General features: G+C 46.2%; 1 protein-coding gene across 1 annotated transcript; it reads right to left on the bottom strand.

The window, feature by feature from the left end:
• Window positions 1–13,891: 13,891 nt before the first annotated feature.
• LOC126165917 (buccalin-like) lies at window positions 13,892–14,875 on the bottom strand. The gene has a single exon (XM_049920364.1). The coding sequence runs from the start codon at window positions 14,873–14,875 to the stop codon at window positions 13,892–13,894; it is 984 nt and encodes a 327-aa protein (XP_049776321.1).
• Between the last annotated feature and the right edge of the window lie 462 nt (window positions 14,876–15,337).

Raw genomic sequence — 15,337 nt, 5'->3', positions numbered from 1 at the left:
ATGAAAATTTAATTAAAAATAGTACGTAGTCAAATAATATCAGAAATTTACCACAACTTCATGAAACTACACGTGTTTTTCTTTGCATTGTATTATCTCTGAAATGCTCTAGAAATTAAATAGTGTGACCAGTGATGAAATAAATAGAGATTAAAAAATAAGTGTCAGTGGGATTCGCCTCGTCCTTGACCCTGTTGCTAAGCGGGAGCCCTAACCATGTGACCGCATTGACTTCTTATGGCTATGTATTTATATTGTGTCTGTTCTTTCCGACATTTCCGAAAGAACATACACCACTGATGACCTGCAGCCGTCTAGAATAAAATTATAATTATATTAATACCGTCAGCTGCTCACGGGCGTTGATATATATCAACGGGGACCGGTGAAAATCTGTGCCTGACCGGGACTCGTACCCGGGATATCTTGCTTACATAGCAGACGTTCTATCCACCTGAGCCACCGAGGGACAGGGGATACTGCGACTGTAGGGACTATCTCGCGCGCGCCTCCCGCGAGACTCGCATTCTCACCTTCTATATCCACACACTACGTCCATAGTGTCCCACCCCAACACACCCATTACTCGTGGAAGACATTCTTTCCAAGTCCCGTTAGAGTTCGGGAAATATGTGTGCATCCGCACACATCTGTGCATCGTACATGTCCGAAGGAACAGACACCATATCCATATAAATATACACGGTGTTACAAAAAGGTACGGCCAAACTTCCAGGAAACATTCCTCACGCACAAATAAAGAAAAGATGTTATGTGGACATGAGTCCGGAAACGCTTAATTTCCATGTTAGAGCTCATTTGAGTTTCGTCAGTATGTACTGTACTTCCTCGATTCACCGCCGGTTGGCCCAATTGAAGGAAGGTAATGTTGACTTCGGTACTTGTGTTGACATGCGACTCATTGCTCTACAGTACTAGCATCAAGCACATCAGTACGTAGCATCAGTAGGTTAGTGTTCATCACGAACGTGGTTTTGCAGTCAGTGCAATGTTTACAAATGCGGAGTTGGCAGATGCCCATTTGATGTATGGATTAAAATGGTTCAAATGGCTCTGAGCACTATGGGACTCAACATCTTAGGTCACAAGTCCCCCAGAACTTAGAACTACTTAAACCTAACTAACCTAAGGACATCACACACACCCATGCCCGAGGCAGGATTCGAACCTGCGACCGTAGCAGTCCCACGGTTCCGGACTGCAGCGCCAGAACCGCACGGCCACCGCGGCCGGCATTTATGGATTAGCACGGGGCAATAGCCGTGGTGCGGTACGTTTTTATCGAGACAGATTTCCAGAACGTAGGTGTCCCGACAGGTAAACGTTCGAAGCAATTTATTGGCGTCTTAGGGAGCACGGAACATTGCAGCCTATGACTCGCGACTGGGGAAGACCTAGAACGATGAGGACACCTGCAATGGACGAGGCAATTCTTCTTGCAGTTGACGATAACCCTAATGTCAGCGTTAGAGAAGTCGCTGCCGAACAAGGTAACGTTGACCACGTCAACGTATGGAGAGTGCTACGGGAGAACCAGTTTTTTCCGTACCATGTGCAGTATGCAGGCACTATCAGCAGCTGATTGGCCGCCACTGGTACACTTCTGCGAATGGTTCATCCAACAATGTGTCAATCCTCATTTCAGTGCAAATGTTCTCTTTACGGATGAGGCTTCATTCCAACGTGATCAAATTGTAAATTTTCACAATCAACATGTGTGGGCTGACGAGAATCCGCACGCAATTGTGCAATCACGTTATCAACACAGATTTTCTATGAACGTTTGGGCAGGCATTGTTGGGGATGTCTTGATTGGGCCCCATGTTCTTCCACCTACGCTTAATGGAGCACGTTATCATGATTTCATACGGAATACTCTACCTGTGCTGCTGGAACATGTGCCTTTACAAGTACGGCACAACACGTGGTTCATGTACGATGGAGCTACTGCACATTTCAGTCGAAGTGTTCGTACGCTTCTCAACAACAGATTCGGTGACCGATGGATTGGTAGAGGCGGACCAATTCCATGGCCTCCTCGCTCTCCTGACCTCAACCCTCTTGACTTTCACTTATGGGGGCATTTCAAAGCTCTTGTCTATGCAACCCCGGTACCAAATGTAGAGACTCTTCGTGCTCGTATTGTGGACGGCTGTGATACAATACGCCATTCTCCAGGACTGCATCAGCGCATCAGCGATTCCATGCGACGGAGGGTGGATGCATGTATCCTCGCTAACGGAGAACATTTTGAACATTTCCTGTAACAAAAAGTGTTTGAAGTCACGCTGGTACGTTCTGTTGCTGTGAGTTTCCATTGCATGATTAATGTGATTTGAAGAGAAGTAATAAAATGAGCTCTAACATGGAAAGTAAGCGTTTCCGGACACATGTCCACATAACATATTTTCTTTCTTTGTGTGTGAGGAATGTTTCCTGAAAGTTTGGCCGTACCTTTTTGTAACACCCTGTACAGTTCTGTCAAAACCGGCCATAACTTTCTTCTTCTGTGCGGATGCGTACATATTCCCCGAACTCTTACGGGACTTGGAAAGAATGTCTCCCACGAGTAATGAGTGTGTTGGGGTGGGACACTACGGACGTAGTGTGTGGATATACAAGGTGAGAATGTGAGTCTCGCGGCAGGCGTGCGCGAGATAGTCCCTGCAGTCGCACTATCCTCTGTGCCCGCGGTGGCTCAGATGGATAGAGCGTCTGCCATATAAGCAGGAGATCCCGGGTTCGAGTCCTGGTCAGGGCACACATTTTCACCTGTCCCCGTTGATATATGTCAACACCAGTGAGCAGCTGACGGTAGTAATATAATTGTAATTTCTTATGGCTATCGTCGTCGCACTGATTCATCAGGTACGTGAGAGACGCGTAAGACTTCTCTTGCCATTTTCTCTGAATTAACAGGGTAGTGCACCGTACTACCTGCGCATTACGAGGTGCATTCAAGTTATAAGGCCTCCGATTTTTTTTGCTAATTAATTACTCACCCGAAATCGATGAAACTGGCGTTACCTCTCGACGTAATCGCCCTGCAGGCGTACACATTTTTCACAACGCTGACGCCATGATTCCATGGCAGCAGCGAAGGCTTCTTTAGGAGTCTGTTTTGACCACTGGAAAATCGCTGAGGCAATAGCAGCACGGCTGGTGAATGTGCGGCCACAGAGAGTGTCTTTCATTGTTGGAAAAAGCCAAAAGTCACTAGGAGCCAGGTCAGGTGAGTAGGGAGCATGAGGAATCACTTCAAAGTTGTTATCACGAAGAAACTGTTGCGGGTGCGTTGTCTTGGTGAAACAGCACACGCGCAGCCCTTCCCGGACGTTTTTGTTGCAGTGCAGGAAGGAATTTGTTCTTTAAAGCATTTTCGTAGGATGCACCTGTCACCGTAGTGCCCTTTGGAATGCAATGGGTAAGGATTACGCCCTCGTTGTCCCAGAACATGGACACCATCATTTTTTCAGCACTGGCGGTTACCCGAAATTTTTTTTGGTGGCGGTGAATCTGTGTGCTTCCATTGAGCTGACTGGCGCTTTGTTCCTGGATTGAAAAATGACATCCACGTCTCATCCATTGTCACAACCGACGAAAAAAAAGTCCCATTCATGCTGTCGTTGCGCGTCAACATTGCTTGGCAACATGCCACACGGGCAGCCATGTGGTCGTCCGTCAGCATTCGTGGCACCCACCTGGATGACACTTTTCGCATTTTCAGGTCGTCGTGCAGGATTGTGTGCGCAGAACCTACAGAAATGCCAACTCTGGAGGCGATCTGTTCAACAGTCATTCGGCGATGCCCCAAAACAATTCTCTCCACTTTCTCGATCATGTCGTCAGACCGGCTTGTGCGAGCCCAAGGTTGTTTCGGTTTGTTGTCACACGATGTTCTGCCTTCATTAAACTGTCGCACCCACGAACGCACTTTCGACACATCCATAACTCCATCACCACATGTCTCCTTCAACTGTCGATGAATTTCAGTTGATTTCACACCACGCAAATTCAGAAAAGGAATGATTGCGCGCTGTTCAAGTAAGGAAAAAGTCGCCATTTTAAGTATTTAAAACAGTTCTCATTCTCGCCGCTGGCGGTAAAATTCCATCTGCCGTACGGTGGTGCCATCTCTGGGACGTATTGACAATGAACGCGGCCTCATTTTAAAACAATGCACATGTTTCTATCTCTTTCCAGTCCGGAGAAAAAGAATCGGAGGCCTTAGAACATGAATGCATCTCGTATGTTGTTTTAATGGCCCACTAAAGGTGTCCAAAGTTGGAAGTAAATCTGCGATTCCAGCGTCAAGGTCATCCCTTGTTAGAGTCTAAATTATCCTCTCTTTTACCTAACATCTGCATGGCGTCACTTTTTCATCAGACATCGCGTCGGTTGAAAACTCTGCCGTTATTTGAGATAAAGTAAACAGTTCGTTACAGACGCGGTATTAGTTAATCCTGTCGCCGCGTTTACTACCGAAACGAAGCCGGCGCCCGCGGCCGTTTCCGCGAACGCAGTTGTCTCGCGCTGCCCGGCGGTCCTATACAGTCGTAGGCCCGTAAAGCCGTCTCCTTTAAGGGCAGTTCTTGCCGACTTGGCGGATCAACTTTTACTTGCCGCGCCCCGGGACGAGCGCGCCCGGCTGCGACAGCGGGCGGCTGCCAAAGCGCCGACCAGCCACCGTTCTGCGACGTGAATTACGGCTCTTTCTCAATTACTCGCAGATTCCAATTTAAATTCGCATCGCCTCGTAAAATAAAAAAAAGGAGAGAAGAGAGAGAAAAAAGCGGGGGCGAAAGCGAGCTGGCGAAAGGAGTAGCGGAGGGCGCTGCCAGTGGCAGGTAACGGCCGCTGGACAACCGTTCGTTTGTGACCAATTCAGGCGCTGCCGCCGTAAGCACCGGCTGCGTCGACAGTTCTTACAATCAGGTGTAATTGCTGCGCCAATTTATATTGTGCAACGTCTACTACTTCGTTTCTATTGATTTGACACACCGGACACGAATATAATCCAATTTCAATCTGTTCGACGTAAAGATTGGCGTTCACTTCGTGTTGAATAACTTGATCACGGATATGCCACACTAATACCGATATTGAGTCACTGATGTCTTCTATTGAAATACTTCGTATTACGTAACCTGTCCGATTTTTAAGGTCACTGAAAGTTGGCCGCCCGGGATTAGCCGATCGGTCTGAGGCGCTGCAGTCGTGGATTGTGCGGCTGGTCTCGGCGGAGGTTCGAGTCCTCCCTTGGGCATGGGGGTGTGTTTGTCCTTAGGGTAATTTAGGTTAAGTAGCGTGTACCCTTAGGGACTGATGACCTTAGCGGTTAAGTCCCATAAGATTTCACACACATTTCAACATTTTTTTGAACTGAAACTGGAGAAAACACATTTGTGTTGCTGTGTGTGTTTCTCCTATTTTCAAACTCCTTCAAAGTTGGAGAAGTCGTATTCCTATGTAGTCACAGTTTTTCCTTATTTTTGCCTACTAGCAACCTTCCTCCTCAGGCTGTCCCGTGATCAAAGAATATCACGATACATAGTTACTGTAATAGTGTGAGAAAAAATTTACATAATAATTTCTCTCTGTAATGGCATACATATGGCAATAGGCGCAGTCTTAAAGTGTATAGGTAGCTCCTTACCCCTGGCACGCGGCCGTTAAAATACTTAATTAAATTAGGGCCGACCGGTGTGGCCGATCGGTTCTACGCGCTACAGTCTGGAACCGCGCAACCGCTACGGTCGCAGGTTCGAATCCTCCCTCGGGCATGGATGTGTGTGATGTCCTTAGGTTAGTTAGGTTTAAGTAGTTCTAAGTTCTAGGGGACTGATGACCTTAGAAGTCAAGTCCCATAGTGCTCAGAGCCATTTGAACCAATAAAATGAGTCATTGACGTGTCGATGTTTATAGTGATATAAACCATATTAAAATGGTTAATGTAAATATGGCTACCAAAAATTTACAGTCTGGCTCGTAGCGATTTATTACAGTGAGAACAGTTTTGTTCAGTGTTTTCTTACGTGATTTCGTAGATTCATATTTTTTTTCTTTTGATATTTTTTACAGTATGAGTATATTTTTTAAAGAAAGAAACCGAACTCTATACGTAGGGGTTACTTCTATCGTTGCTGTCCGCATTGTGCATCTATTCAAAGCTTTGTATCGACTTTCACTGTCAGTTTTTCACACATCCTCTTGGGAAACCATGGATAAAGGCCTATCTATACGTCTTAGTATTGCACCTGAAACCATATATTTGTCATTATAGAGCCAAAATATTATGTACATGTTTCTCACATAATTATTTTAATGACGTATATGCGTAATTTTTTTCTGGGTTCGATTCCTGGGTTCGAAAAATTCTTCTGGCTAGAAGAATCATTGTGCCTGACCAAAACAATATGAACAAGCTCCAAAGCATATTAATTACCTGTTTCAGTGGTTATCAACATATGACAACTAATTTATTAACAACACATAAATCATCAATTCGTTCTTGACAACTGGTGGTATTATATAAATGCTGTCATATATCTGAATGCAATGAAGACCAATGAATATGCTGAATATCATAAATGTTCTTCCTTTAAACCTGCGTTATACACTGAAAGATCTTCATGACTGCATTGTTCATAATACAAATATGCAAATGCATGTCCGCCTTGTTGGATGCGTTGATGTAACGGCCTCTCGGTTTCAGCATGGACACTTTAACTTTTCTGCAGATACAGAAGCTCAGGCATGACGTATTCCTTCATCTGGATTTTCCGGTTCCGTTTCGTAAACCCTGGCTTTGATATGGCTCCATAAGAAAAAATTCAAGGGCTTTCAGTCAGGCGATCTCGCTGGCCATAACCTCTGCAATGATGGGGTGGTGCACTGAAGTGCTGAAATCAATGGCTCACAGCTAACTGAAGTGTCTTCTGCTGATTCCTAAAACGTTCACCACATTCTGTAGGAATTCCAAATACAGTCGACCAGTTAGTCTTGGAGACAAAGAAACTGCTCCTGTGATATGTTCTCCTAGAAATCCGCAACATACGCTAACATCTCATTGCGCTTACATGTGATGTGGTCGCAATCAGTAAGGATTTGCAGGTGTTTATAAATGAATATCGGTGTTTTAACGCTTTATAATATTTATTACGTTAAACTTACAGTTATAAATGATATGTCAAATGAGAGCAACTCAAACACCAGTGCGCATGCGCAGCGCGCAATGTTTTCGCCTCAATCCGACGGGAAGTTTATGGGCCTTCTTATTTGGTGAACCTACTGTAGCTGGCACTTCTTACCTTTATACGCTAGACAGAGCAATGGCTCCTCTCTCAGTTGGAAGAAGATGAACCAGAGAACCTCATTCTCCAGCAAGATGGTGCGCCGCCTCACTGGCGTAGCGAAGTACGCGATTGGTTGAACTTCACTGTACCCAAGCGCTGGATAGGCCGCAAGGGGCCCAATGACAGGGCTTGCTTTGCATGGCCTCCACGTTCACCGGACCTAACGCCATGCGATTTTTTTCCTTTGGGGCTTCATCAAGGATCGTGTGTACGTGCCTCCGCTACCAGCAGACCTCCCAGAATTAAGAAACCGGACTGAAGCAACTGTTGCTACAATCACTGAAGAGACACTTAACAACGTTTGGGAAGAACTCGGCTATAGAATCGATGCGTGCCGTGTGACAAATAGTGCCCACATTGAACATTTATAAGGTTCTTGGTAAAACTGTTTGAGTTGCTCTTTCATTTGACACATCATTTATAACTGTAAGTTTGATATAATAAATATTATAAAGCGTTAAAACCCCGATATTCGTTCATAAACAACCTGTATTAATAATAATGATCGTATTATTATTAGTAGTACAAATAATACCGCAACCTAAACGTTTATACTATATTGCAAGTAGATGTTATTTTCATTGAAGGGGCTCCGGAACGCCCTATACTTGCAATGTTAAAATAACGCTTATAAATTACATCTTTCCTCACAAAGTATTTGAGGTAGGAAGTTGAACTTTCTACAGATTATTTATTGGAATATGGGCTACAACTTAACACAGGGATTTTACAAAATTTTACAGAATTTTAACTTTTTAGTGCATTCCAGGTCCATAGGATGGATTCTCTTCATCCTCTGCAAACTCCTCCTCCAGCTTCCTCTTGTTCCTCCTCCTGTTTACTCTTGCTTGTATTTCTAGACTCTTTACAGCCCTGTCTGATTTTTTTTATTGTAATGAAAATTCACAATATTTTTTTGCAATTTTTTATTTATATATTCAAAATTATACAGTTTTTTGGGAAAAGACTGTGTTAAATTATGCAGAAGGTACTGTGTAACATTTACTGAAAGTTTGAAACAAATATGTTTGGAAGATCCTTAGAAAACATGTAATTAGTATGAGAAAATAAAAGTTTTGGGAATCGAGCGACAAAGATTGGATTAACTTTTTAGTGCATTCCAGGTCCATAGGATGGATTCTCTTCATCCTCTGCAAACTCCTCCTCCAGCTTCCTCTTGTTCCTCCTCCTGTTTACTCTTGCTTGTATTTCTAGACTCTTTACAGCCCTGTCTGCAGCCCGAAGGCGTTCCTTGCCTAAAGCAAGCATCGCTCGTACCATGTTAGAACCTATCTTCATTCCCATATTTCTAAATACCTTGCACCTTACAATGTTGCCATCATTGAAAGTCGCAACAGCAACTTTACTTTTACTCATTATTATACTTCAACAAAACAGAGACTCAAGAAACAGAATTAATTACGAATATTTTCGAGATAACGACAGAGTAAATAAACATGAAACAATCGACAATCACACCAGCGATATACACTCCTGGAAATGGAAAAAAGAACACATTGACACCGGTGTGTCAGACCCACCATACTTGCTCCGGACACTGCGAGAGGGCTGTACAAGCAATGATCACACGCACGGCACAGCGGACACACCAGGAACCGCGGTGTTGGCCGTCGAATGGCGCTAGCTGCGCAGCATTTGTGCACCGCCGCCGTCAGTGTCAGCCCGTTTGCCGTGGCATACGGAGCTCCATCGCAGTCTTTAACACTGGTAGCATGCCGCGACAGCGTGGACGTGAACCGTATGTGCAGTTGACGGACTTTGAGCGAGGGCGTATAGTGAGCATGCGGGAGGCCGGGTGGACGGACCGCCGAATTGCTCAACACGTGGGGCGTGAGGTCTCCACAGTACATCGATGTTGTCGCCAGTGGTCGGCGGAAGGTGCACGTGCCCGTCGACCTGGGACCGGACCGCAGCGACGCACGGATGCACGCCAAGACCGTAGGATCCTACGCAGTGCCGTAGGGGACCGCACCGCCACTTCCCAGCAAATTAGGGACACTGTTGCTCCTGGGGTATCGGCGAGGACCATTCGCAACCGTCTCCATGAAGCTGGGCTACGGTCCCGCACACCGTTAGGCCGTCTTCCGCTCACGCCCCAACATCGTGCAGCCCGCCTCCAGTGGTGTCGCGACAGGCGTGAATGGAGGGACGAATGGAGACGTGTCGTCTTCAGCGATGAGAGTCGCTTCTGCCTTGGTGCCAATGATGGTCGTATGCGTGTTTGGCGCCGTGCAGGTGAGCGCCACAATCAGGACTGCATACGACCGAGGCACACAGGGCCAACACCCGGCATCATGGTGTGGGGAGCGATCTCCTACACTGGCCGTACACCACTGGTGATCGTCGAGGGGACACGGTACATCCAAACCGTCATCGAACCCATCGTTCTACCATTCCTAGACCGGCAAGGGAACTTGCTGTTCCAACAGGACAATGCACGTCCGCATGTATCCCGTGCCACCCAACGTGCTCTAGAAGGTGTAAGTCAACTACCCTGGCCAGCGAGATCTCCGGATCTGTCCCCCATTGAGCATGTTTGGGACTGGATGAAGCGTCGTCTCACGCGGTCTGCACGTCCAGCACGAACGCTGGTCCAACTGAGGCGCCAGGTGGAAATGGCATGGCAAGCCGTTCCACAGGACTACATCCAGCATCTCTACGATCGTCTCCATGGGAGAATAGCATCCTGCATTGCTGCGAAAGGTGGATATACACTGTACTAGTGCCGACATTATGCATGCTCTGTTGCCTGTGTCTATGTGCCTGTGGTTCTGTCAGTGTGATCATGTGATGTATCTGACCCCAGGAATGTGTCAATAAAGTTTCCCCTTCCTGGGACAATGAATTCACGGTGTTCTTATTTCAATTTCCAGGAGTGTATATTGAACCATCACAGGTTAGCCACAACACATACTTTATCTCACATCACTAAAATGTACCAGATGAACACGGACGTTAATAATAACACCATTTGACAGCAGTTTAACAGCGCCACAGTGGGTCACGCCCATGTAGAACACATTTCAAAAAAAAATTTAAAAATAGTTGTAGTCTTCGGAATTGAATAAATTATATATCTATTAAAAGGTAATAGTCTGCAGATTCAGAAAACGAAAAAAAGTAAAAATTGAACTTTTCATGATTTTGAGCCTTTCCGAAGCCCCTTAAGCTATGTTTACCATGCTTTGCATGTGCTCCAAAACACTGAATAACTTTCCGGGCAACACCAGTTGCGTCGCGGATTGGCCTTTTGCATGGCACGTTGCATGTGGAAAAACGCTTCGGTTCTTAAACGCATCGCTGCACTTTTAAAAACATGCGCAGAGTGTAGACGTCACGATGTGAGACATTTCGAATACAGCCTTGGGGCCTCTACTGTATTGCAGTGCTTCTTCCCGTAGATCAGTATAATATTGATGTAGTCTTCGTTGGAGTACATTGCAGTTTTTACCTGTCTGACTGTAAGACACAACTCTAACTAAAACAGATGGCCATACGACGTTGTCAGGATGGAACGAGGAGAAAAATGCATGTAGAAGGTGGCAGAGCTCGGTTGAGGTTTGCTTGTACGTGCACTCCCCCTCGGACAGCAGTGACGGGGCAACCCTTCTCACACTAACGTATATGGGAAACATAAAACTACAGAAGCGACTTATACTGAATTCCTTGCAAAGTTAGCAAATACCGTTTAAAAGCTTGCATGTCAAACGCAGTAAAGTGTCGCTAGTGTCGGTGACTACCATTTTAAGGGCTTCGTCGGAAAAGAAATAGCTAAAATGCTGATTAGAAGCAAACATTCTCTCCACGTAACGCAACAAATGCACTACTGGCCATTAAAATTGCTACACCACGAAGATGACGTGCTACAGATGCGAAATTTAACCGACAGGAAGAAGATGTTGTGATATGCAAATGATTAGCTTTTCAGAGCATTGACACAAGGTTGGCGCCGGTGGCGACACCTAGAATGTGCTGACATGAGGAAAGTTTCCAACCGATTTCTCATACACAAACAGCAGTTGGCCGGCGTTGCCTGGTGAAACGTTGTTGTGATGCCTCGTGCAAGGAGGAGAAATGCGTACCATCACGTTTCCGACTTTGATAAAGGTCGGATTGTAGCCTATCGCGATTGCGGTTCATCGTATCACGACATTGCTGCTCGGGTTGGTCGAGATCCAATGACTGTTAGCAGAATATGGAATTTGTGGAGGGTAATACGGAACGTCGTCCTGGATCTCAACGACCTCGTATCACTAGCAGTCGAGATGGCAGGCATCTTATCCGCATGGCTGTAACGGATCGTGCAGCCACGTCTCGATCCCTGAGTCAACAGATGGGGACGTTTGCAAGACAACAACCATCTGCACGAACAGTTCGACAACTTTTGCAGCAGCGTGGACTATCAGCTCGGAGACCATGGCTGCGGTTACCGCTGACGCTGCATCCCAGACAGGAGCGCCTGCGATGGTGTACCCAGTGACAAACCTGGGTGGACGAATGGCAAAACGTCATTTTTTCGGATGAATCCAGGTTCTGTTTACAGCATTATGATGGTCCCATCCGTGTTTGGCGACATCGCGGTGAACGCACATTGGAAGCGTGTGTTCATCATTGCCATATTGGCGTATTAAAAAAAAAATGGTTCAAATGGCTCTGAGCACTATGGGACTTAACATCTTAGGTCATTAGTCCCCTAGAACTTAGAACTACTTAAACATAACTAACCTAAGGACATCACACACATCGATGCTCGAGGCAGGATTCGAACCTGCGACCGTAGCAGTCCCGCGGTTCCGGACTGCAGCGCCTAGAACCGCACGGCCACCGCGGCCGGCTATTGGCGTATTACCTGGCGTGATGGTATGGGGTGCCATTGGTTACACGTCTCGGTGGTCACCTCTTGTCCGCATGGACGTTACATTTCAGATGTGTTACGACCCGTGGCTCTACCCTTCTTTCGATCCCTGAGAAACCCTACATTTCAGCACATTCTCCAGAACTCTCACGAATTGAAAACGTCTGGTCAATGGTGGCCGAGCAGCTGGCTCGTCACAATACGCCAGTCACTACTCTTGATGAACTGTGGTATCGTGTTGAAGCTGCATGGGCAGCTGTACCTGTAAACGCCATCCAAGCTCTGTTTGACTCAATGCCCAGGCGTATCAAGGCCTTTATTACGGCCAGAGGTGGTTGTTCTGGGTACTGATTTCTCAGGCTCTATGCACCCAAATTGCGTCAGAATGTAATCACATGTCAGTTCTAGTATAATATATTTGTCTAATGAATACACGTTTATCATCTGCATTTCTTCTTAGTGTAGCAATTTTAATGGCCAGTAGTGTAACCGTGTTACTCCGACAATCCACCCAACTCCTTCCTAAATCTTCCAAAGCTGCTCCACCATATTTTCTGGTGCAGATACCCAACCTGAGCCTTTTGCATTTTATTTCCAACAGCGCGCACTTCTACTTGTAGGTAAGACTTTCTGCTCATATCAGTTAAATTTTCTTCTGGTGTTAGCATTAAATATTTTCTTCAATATATTCTGGCGTAACCACAAACGCCGGAGCGAAGAGACGAAACGAAAGACCAGAGAAGGCAGTGAAGAATCGGCGGCCAATGGTGCGCGGAATCAGACCGCGCCGCGCCAGGCGCGCCCCATGCAACAGCTGCATAAAACGCAGCTCCTGCTAACCTCGGCCGCACGTGATCGGCCCGAGTGTGCAACGTGATTACTGCTACGCTGTATAGTTCCGTAACAAGTGATTCTTTGGACTAGGTGGACTGCAAGAACTTCGTTGTATCCATATCGCCTCTCGCTAGCAACATTTGATGTAGTAAAAGTTAAGTATTTTCAATTTGCTTTTCTGGAAATAAAACTACTAATGTATGTTTGAAATTGTTGTATAGCGTTCCGAGAACGCTGCCTTCCGTAGGTACCCTATTAGCGACGAGTGGGCAAGACACCACAAAATAGGTCAATAGTGGACTGAAGTATGGGAAGGCCTGTGACAATCGAACGTGGTTTTGCAGTTTAGACGAAATTGCTTCATATTAATAATAATAAATAGGGAACACTTTCCTGACGTTCTGTAAAACAGTATTAGATCAAAATATGTATCAGATGAAATGCGATGTGACTTACGTAGATACTGTATTACTGATACAAACAGAGAAAATGCGTAAAATGAAGAGATACAGAATGTTTTGAAACGGTTAAATTTATTTGAAATTTAAAAACAAAGTTTATTGTGGACTGTGCACCTCGTTGTGTTTAACATTGGCCAAAAAAGCAATTGTATTTACTATTGTGGAATAGCATTTGCATAATTTAAATTCAATTTATTCGTGGGTGAAGAGGGGCGTGTGAATGGTACTGTTTGGTCATTTGAAAATAAGTTAGCATGCTGTTGCAGGTGTTTATTGATTTCAAGCAATTCCATTAGTGTCATCTTTCTGCTGTTTTTCAGTATGTAAAAGCATTACCATATACATCATGTGGGCAGTTTTCTGTTAAAAGATGTTCCGCAAAGTGCCCCGAGCCCCCTCTCATTCCTATAACCTATCTTTCCTAGTGCCCCGAGCCCCCTCTCATTCCTATAACCTATCTTTCCTAGTGCCCCGAGCCCCCTCTCATTCCTATAACTTATCTTTCCTAGTGCCCCGCGCCCCCTCTCATTCCTATAACCTATCTTTCCTAGTGCCCCGAGCCCCCTCTCATTCCTATAACCTATCTTTCCTAGTGCCCCGAGCCCCCTCTCATTCCTATAACCTATCTTTCCTAGTGCCCCGCGCCCCCTCTCATTCCTATAACCTATCTTTCCTAGTGCCCCGAGCCCCCTCTCATTCCTATAACCTATCTTTCCTAGTGCCCCGAGCCCCCTCTCATTCCTATAACCTATCTTTCCTAGTGCCCCGAGCCCCCTCTCATTCCTATAACCTATCTTTCCTAGTGCCCCGCGCCCCCTCTCATTCCTATAACCTATCTTTCCTAGTGCCCCGAGCCCCCTCTCATTCCTATAACCTATCTTTCCTAGTGCCCCGAGCCCCCTCTCATTCCTATAACCTATCTTTCCTAGTGCCCTGAGCCCCCTCTTATTCCTATAACCTATCTTTCCTAGTGCCCCGAGCCCCCTCTTATTCCTATAACCTATCTTTCCTAGTGCCCCGAGCCCCCTCTCATTCCTATAACCGATCTTTCCTAGTGCCCCGCGCCCCCTCTCATTCCTATAACCTATCTTTCCTAGTGCCCCGAGCCCCCTCTCATTCCTATAACCTATCTTTCCTAGTGCCCCGCGCCCCCTCTCATTCCTATAACCTATCTTTCCTAGTGCCCCGAGCCCCCTCTCATTCCTATAACCTATCTTTCCTAGTGCCCCGCGCCCCCTCTCATTCCTATAACCTATCTTTCCTAGTGCCCCGAGCCCCCTCTCATTCTTATAACCTATCTTTCCTAATGCCCCGAGCCCCCCTCTCATTCCTATAACCTAATTGCCGCAACACTGCTTGACGAAGAAGGGTGCTTGCGGATGATTTCATACGAGCCACTCTGTGTCAAAGGTTTCATCCAGTCCGAAGACTGGCTAGATGAAGCTCTCCGTGCTACTCTATCCTGTGCAAGCCTCTTCGTCTCCGTGTAACTACTTCAATGTAAATGGAATGAACATTTGGCGTCATTGGCCGGGAGGCCCCTTGCAGGGCAGGTTTGGCCGCCTTGGTGCAGGTCTTATTGCATTCGACGCCACATTGGGTGACCTGCGCGCCGGATGGGGATGAAATGATGATGAAGACAACACCCAGTCCCTGAACGGAGAAAATTCCCGACCCAGCTGGGAATGGAACCCGGGCGCGCAGGACGGCAATCCATCACGCTGACCACTCAGTTATCGGGGCGGACAACTAATGCAATGCACAGTCATTAGAAGCTGCTTCCTGTGCTG

This window comes from Schistocerca cancellata, chromosome 1 (assembly GCF_023864275.1).
Source record: "Schistocerca cancellata isolate TAMUIC-IGC-003103 chromosome 1, iqSchCanc2.1, whole genome shotgun sequence".
Classification (NCBI taxonomy): domain Eukaryota; kingdom Metazoa; phylum Arthropoda; class Insecta; order Orthoptera; family Acrididae; genus Schistocerca; species Schistocerca cancellata.
Note: the sequence above shows the minus strand (reverse complement) of the source record. Positions and strands in the feature narration are given on the sequence as shown.